Raw genomic sequence first — 7,510 nt, 5'->3', positions numbered from 1 at the left:
ATTATTATAAATAATCATCTAAAAATTGTATAGCTAATAATTTTTTCATAAATTTCAAATTATAATATATTTTCAACAAATTTACAAGTTGAACATAAAATGAGAATATTGATTGAACTTGAAGTACTTTTTTAATTACTGTTACACAATCCAAATACTTGTATTTAGCACCTTTCTCAAAACTTTCACAAAGAATTTCTAGGAATTCTACCAAGTGGCAGTAGAGCTTTTAAGATTTTAAAAATCATCTCAATGTTTATATATACCAATATATAATTTTCGTGATTGAAATAAATTCACACTTCTGGAAGCATTATTCGTTATTGATAGCATCATAATAATAGTGTGAAAATGCTAATTTAATATTCATGAAATATGCTTGTCCAGCAAGCTGATTCTTAGGACAATTTCTCTCAGTATAGTTACTTTGTATAAGCAAACTTTTCAATAATGTGCAAGTATAAAATTATCATGTTTATTAATTATTTATTATATTACAAGAAATTTAACAATAGCTGATGCTTTTTAAACTTCTGGTAAATCTTTATATTACTTTAGATATAACATAAGATATACAATACTATAGTATTGTAATATGAACATAATGAAATAACAATATAATACCTATAATCTCATAATACTAAGGCAGCAATAGTAGGGGACTTCAGAATATCTATTTCTTTATCTCTTGTTTATTATTTTTAAGTTTATATATATAGACAAAAATAAATTTACCATTTTTTGATACACAAGAATTTAGAAACAAGAAATAATTTTATACATTATACAAACTTACATATGGATTCCCTTCACAGTACAAGTAATACATTAACTAAAATATCTTCATGTTATTAGATACAAAAATTCTATGTGATAGATACAAGATGTCCCAAGAAATATATAATCACATAAAGATATTTAGGATTAAATGTTATTTTAAATTAAGAAATACTATGATAATAGGATTATTAAACTAATAGTAAAACTCTATTTCTAAAAATATAAAATCTCCAGTTTAAATTGTATTAATAGAAGGTATACATATGAATAGAATTTTTTGTTACCTTTCAATTTAAGCATTAAAATAACGCTTGTATGTTTTAAATATATGGTTAGAAAATTTAACATTGAAATAAAAAGGGATCATATAAAATCCATATTCAAATCAATATAATTAAAGTACTTTATATCATTGAAAAATGCCACTGTCAAATAAATACGACTAACTCTAGAACTGATACTTGAGCAGTCGCACGACTTGTGATTTTATTATTTCAAAATACATTTTCTACTGTCAATTGCGTGTTAGCTTTTTACAGTTCAAATTTTATTAAAAAAATGTTTAACGTAAACAAAAATCTATTCAAAAATAATAAAATCAAATTATCTCGCGCGACTGCGAAGACTAAGAAAGAAAGATTAAATATTTCTTGATCACCCTAAACATACTTGAAAATTTAACAACAAAAATATATATTACTGATAACTACTTACACTCTCCATTATGTTAGAAGAGAAATAATAATTAATCTTGAAAACTTTGTATCCACTTTTAATCGCGTCTGTCTCTGTTGTCCTCACAAAATGTTCCATTATTTATAACAGTCAAATCCCAAGTTTGCATTTTTTCTACTTACACATCACATCATACAATGTTAGGGTAACATGTAAGGGATAAGTTAATAACAGAATTCGTCGAAAACGTATCTACACATCGCGATTAATTAAAAACATAACGACTTCGACACTAGTTTACCGCACGAAAATATTCCCGCGTTACATTTGGCCATAGATTATGACGATACATTGACAGGTTTACACATGTGTTAGAAACGATGTTCATGAAATAATTATATTTTCGATATCCGAGTACTTTACTGCCACCTAGTGAAGCTATGTAACATCTTCGTAAAAAGTAGTTTTCAAAGTAAATCTAGTATAATCCAGTTTGGTATAAAGGGGACATCTAAAGAAATCGTAAAAATTGTCGTCATTGTCACAACTGTGCAAAGAATTACTTTCATCGTTTACACATTCGGACACTTGCAGGAATGTGGCACTTAACCTGACATTAAATGTCTGCCACATAAATACCGTGTCTATAAACATATTTGCAGTCCATGTGCCGACACAATAGATACTGAGAAGATACAGGACAAAACTCAGCACAGTGCTGCAATCTTTCATTCCTTAACTGACATGGCACTACCCCACACTCAAAGTACTCATTCACACTTTAAATTTTGTTATTTTTGTAATATTTAAATATGAACATTTATAATTCAGCTATCAAATGTATTAAATAACAATAATGGAAATTACTAATATTCTAAGTCTGCTTTACACAGTCGGGTTCAAGGTATTTGGTCTGAATTGTATGATCGTTAACAATGATTGTAGCTATTCCATTTCAGATTGCAACTAAAATTCATGCAAAAATTGATAGTCCCAAGTATTCACGCTAGTACCCAGTATTTTCTTTATACACTTGTGGTTTATAGAGGGACTGTTACTTAGTGAATGCTGCAAACACGGCCCAAAGGACTGGATTGGCATTAGGTTTAGCAGCTTCTGCTTCGAAGTCAAGATCTAATAATGTTCGTACTCGCCGCATTGCCACCTCATAATCGTCGTCAGAAAGTGGTGCAAATGCATTTTCTAAAACATCAGCTGCATGAGCTAAGATAACTAAAGCTAATGTTCGCCTATCCATGCGACCAGCATCATTGACCCAACGAGTTAATACAGCTTCCTGAATCTGTGAATTATAAAAGGTTCGATTTCTTAATTTTAATTTTTAATATTAATTCGTAGTAAAACTATTAAAAGCATTATGGAAACACAGGTATAAAAATACTGATGATATCATACTGGTTCTACTATTGTTGTTTATATGCTTAATTGATTGGTAACTTGTACACAGAAGAATTAAGTGTAATATTAACTTTAAAAATATTTCTACATTTCTACAAAGTTAATTTGAAGCAGGTGTTATCCAAATAAACATTTAAATAAAAATTAATATAGACAAATTCCCTTCAAGGTTATGTATTTTTTTTACTCAATTAATCTTTTAAAATCTACAAGTATATATTCGGTTCAAAGTACTAATTTCGGTTTTAAGTTCCTGACTGAAACAGTGCATACATTTAAAGCTTAATGAAATGGTACATAAATAGTATACCTTTTTTACAAGACGGCTTTTGGCAAGGTTATCAGTAAGTGGATGAGTTGTCATATCAAAGAGTAAGAAATTCTGTTTTTCTGTCGTTAAAACTCCCTTTTCGACAAGATTCTTTGCTAATCTTTCTCTAACATTTTTCAATTGGTATCTTAATTTGAGTGGGTTCCATGTTTCTCCTAAACAAAATTAAAGCACCATTGAACATCCACTTCAAGTTACCAAATAACTATACCGATATGTTTCCAAATTATTGAAGCATAAACTAACCACTGAGATATTCAATCCAGCTAGGGACAGTTTCAGGTGGATCAGTTTCTTTTAAATGTTTAAGGGCTTCATCTAACAAAACATCTCCTGTAGGTGCATCATTTTTAAGCAGAAGTTTCCTCACCAATAGACCTTTTTTACGCATACCAGCCTTTTCTAATTCTACTCGACCACGAAATCCCAGTTCTGCTAAGATACAACCACGTAATCCAGAACTTATGCAGTCATTCCAAAACGAAGTATAACCCTGCAACAAAATTTGCACATGATAACCCTAATAATAAGTTGAGTCGTAAATAATGTCTGTTTTAAATGGCATATAGCAAATACTACTCAGATTCCTAATATGACTGAGAGAATATGTTGGGTTTGATTTTCTTTTTTAAATTAGCAGCATATTAATTGCATGTAAACGTCAATATCATGTTTCACAATCAATTGCAAAGTAAAGTACAAGGTTTCCTTATCAATGAATGAACAAAACAAGGAAATTAAAATGACCATTGCAATTAGTCTATTATTCCATCGAGGAACAGAATCTTATTTGAACACAATTGCGAATGGAAATGAAAAATAAGTTAAAGCCAAGCTTATACAAAACAGAAACAATGTTGTTTATGTGGTAGAATCGACAAGGAAGAATTTATTAATTAGGAAAATGTCAATTTGGTATACGACAATGCCACACAATACACATCAAGATGAACCTACACTAAAATTTTAGATCTGATCTGATCTATTACCATATCCTCCATAAATCATTAAAACTTGCATCATTAACTATCATCTTTTTCGTGCATTACAAAATGAATGGAATAGATGGCACTTTTTAAGTGACCAGTAGATTCGGAAGACCATACATGACTTTTTCAAGTCAAGATTCCCACGTTTATCTCAGAGGCATCGATAAGCCACCAAATAGATAACAACAAATCTTTGATAACAATAACGATTATATATTACATTAAAATTAGTTTCCATCATTTTTAGAAGTAAACAAAGTTGGTGAAAGTAAACGGACATTATTCGTGACTCGACCCAGTGCAAGTCTTTTGCACATCCCACAAGGTGTGACATCGAAGGAATCCGACATAAAACAGGAGGCAACGATGTCAACAAACCTCCTTGTCCTTAAGGCCGAGCAACAGAACTTCCTCCATGAGCGTTAATCGCGTTTCTTTGTCAGAATCGTCGTCGATCGTGGGATTCGAGTTTTGATCTTTTTGTATGGAAGAGTCTGTGTCCATGCCATGACCCGACAATTTATCGTTGTGGCCAACATCGTTCGAGCTATCCTGACCCAAACTGCTACTGCTACTGCTGTTAACCACACGTCGTCGTTGTACCAACCCGTCAGTGCGATTCATCGTTCGACGAAGCTGTGGCTTCTTCTGCGATTACGTCCGCGTGTCAGATACGCCACCGTGTCGCCTTCACTCCCGTTGATTAGACGTGCAGTAAACCGCAGTTACAGCAAGCTGGCGGCATGTATCGAACAATACACACTATATTGTTGACGTTTTGACCGATGCGACATATCTTTCCAAGATGGCTAGTCCCTTACGGACGGCTCTATTTTGTTCCAGCAGTAGTGCCCACTTTTTCTGACCTCGTGTTACATACGAATAAGAAATGGTCCTGATACGTTGTGCGTAACACTAGCGTTCACGTAGTTCGTTGTTTCGGCGACGCATTTACCTCGGCGCTAATGTTTTCGACAAGAAATTCACCGCAGTTTTAATCGAAGCCCTCTCGACAATCGTCGAGCCTGAACGCGGATCGCGCACCGTATGTTGCGAAGTTGCGATTGTTTAGACGGGTCACTCGACTTAGAACCACAGATTACTCATACAGAGGCGAAACTCCGACGTTTTCCAGATTTTGCGCATGCGTCTTCTAAAGATTATCACCTTGAAGATAGCTACGATACCTTTGCAATAGTAATCGTGGTTAAATTAGAATGATTTAATTAGGCCATCGGGAGTCATCGGTTTAATTTGCTTAGCGCCGGTTCTAATCTAAAAATACGTGCACACGACTATCAAGAGTTTCGTGTTTGTAAAATTACTTTATGCTCAGAATGATCATAGTCGCTCCGTCGATAAAGTTTTCTTCGCGATCGTCGCGCCAGAAGTGCGGATAACTCGTGCGAATGTTTCATGAAGAAAAATTATTCAAATATTGTTCGCGCTTATCTCTTTTACTTCTAGTTAAAACGTAAAAATCTTAACGGACAGCTGAACATACTTTACATGATATATGTACATACTAAACGTACTTTTCTTAGCTACAGTGGGTGTAGAAAGTATTCGTACACCGATCAATTTCCAAAAAAATTGTGTAAAATTGTAATTTATTAACTTATGTTTTATAAACAATGACATTTTACATATTCTCGGAAATCTCTAGAATAGATTACAAAAAAAAAATAGCTATTTATGTAAGTTGCGAAATTAACAAGAAAAAAACGATTAATCGATAGAAATGTTGAAGCAATAAGTATTCGCACAACTGTTTAAAAGTACTTTAGTGGAAATTTGATGTTTTCTAATTCGCACGGAGCAATAAACTAGTGTGTTTACGTTACAAACTCTGCTGTAAATGGTTTGTCATAAGAATCGTATAAATACTTATTGCTTCTCTACTTTTATCCACTTTTCGCATCTTTTTGTTAATTTCACAAATTATATTAACTAGTAAATGTTGTTTGGACTATATCTATCTCAGAGACTTCCGAGAATATGTAAAATATCATTGATTACAAAAAAGAATTTTAGAAACTACAATTTCACACAAAAGTTTTTTGGGAAATTGATCGGTATACGATGACATTCGACACCCACTGTATATCTGCATGTGAGACTGAGAAGAAGTTGAAGTTTTGATGAAACATGAGTGAAGGATGCAAATTCAGGAGTCCATCGGTGAGTAACCTGACATGAATTACATTACAATCATTGGTTAAATCAATAGAATTAAATGACCAATAAAGGTCGTTCTATACCAGATCGATATCTTCTCGCAGTCGATGTCAATTATTTTGTTCAAATTGAAGTGTGGCGTTGTTTGCGTAAAGTTGGTGCTTACCCAAATTTTCAGGCTTTTCTAAGAATTTTTATTGAGGCAATAACAAAATTTTGTTTACATTGAAATACATTAATGTATTGTATAAGTATTCAACTAGAAAATCATTCCTTATCTTTTTTATTTAAAAAAATGGCAGGCTAGCAAACGATTTAGTGGAGCGTCCCAAAAATAAATAGTTTTACGATGGACACGATAACTCAAACCAGGCTCAAGTTAGAACTGTGAAACAAAATTAATTAGTTTCCTTAGTCCAGAAGCTAGTGAAACACATAACCATTTTGAAAAATATACATTTTTAATAAAATGGCATCGTTCCAAAGTAAAACATACAAATTTAGCCTAATATTGCGGTACTTAAAGTTGCATAAAAAATACAATTACTATCATTATTAGGTAACAATTTCAATCTGCTTAAGAAAGCAATGAATGCGAGTAACATAGTCTAAACTGGTGACTTAAAATATTTACTTTTATATTCTCGTACATATGTATCGAGTTATCTAACAGTTTACAACGCGTCTGAGATAATTTTCAGATAATTTTTTAACACGACAAGGAAATAGATCAAAGAATAATAGGAAATGACGATACGATCAACGTGTACAGTTAACGATCTACATTCTACTCGAAATAAAATACGTTGCGGTTACGAATATACAATAGCGCTCTATTTTGAACGCTACCGTGTGTTTTACAATGGACACGAATGCAATTACGCGACGTCGTAATGTTCAAAACCTGCTCTGTTTCATCGAATAGCTTGGCATAATACAATGAGCCTCCACTACAACTGGCTCGTACGTATGGAAAAAGATTAGGATGGAAAACCAAATCTCTTCCAGGCATTTGCCAAATAATGGAATGATGTAACCTGGATAAGATGAGCATCTTCTCACACTGTAATCAATGTAAGAACCGCGCTAAACCGGCTTTATCAGATCATAACATTTGCGTTTCCCCGCGGTTAATTAC

General features: G+C 32.7%; 1 protein-coding gene across 1 annotated transcript; it reads right to left on the bottom strand.

Annotated features, from left to right (window-relative positions):
* Positions 1-453: 453 nt before the first annotated feature.
* LOC128888056 (Golgi phosphoprotein 3 homolog sauron) lies at positions 454-5,288 on the bottom strand. The gene is made up of 4 exons (XM_054144675.1): positions 4,573-5,288; positions 3,452-3,698; positions 3,185-3,360; positions 454-2,758 (listed from the first exon to the last, which is right to left on the bottom strand). The coding sequence occupies exons 1-4, from the start codon at positions 4,816-4,818 to the stop codon at positions 2,510-2,512; spliced, it is 918 nt and encodes a 305-aa protein (XP_054000650.1). The 5' UTR covers positions 4,819-5,288; the 3' UTR covers positions 454-2,509.
* Positions 5,289-7,510: the final 2,222 nt, after the last annotated feature.

The sequence above is a fragment of the Hylaeus anthracinus genome, unplaced genomic scaffold (assembly GCF_026225885.1).
Source record: "Hylaeus anthracinus isolate JK02 unplaced genomic scaffold, UHH_iyHylAnth1.0_haploid 11989, whole genome shotgun sequence".
In the NCBI taxonomy this organism is placed as follows: Eukaryota; Metazoa; Arthropoda; class Insecta; order Hymenoptera; family Colletidae; genus Hylaeus; species Hylaeus anthracinus.
The sequence above is the reverse complement of the archived record's forward strand: the minus strand, read 5'-3'. Positions and strand labels throughout refer to the sequence as shown.

Excerpts from the sequence above, each read along its gene's own strand:
- LOC128888056 (XM_054144675.1), bottom strand. The coding sequence starts at position 4,818 with ATGAATCGCACTGACGGGTTGGTACAACGACGACGTGTGGTTAACAGC. Across the intron at positions 3,699-4,572 it reads TCGGCCTTAAGGACAAGGAG|GGTTATACTTCGTTTTGGAA; the intron begins GTTTGTTGACAT and ends ATTTTGTTGCAG. Across the intron at positions 3,361-3,451 it reads CTGGATTGAATATCTCAGTG|GAGAAACATGGAACCCACTC; the intron begins GTTAGTTTATGC and ends AATTTTGTTTAG.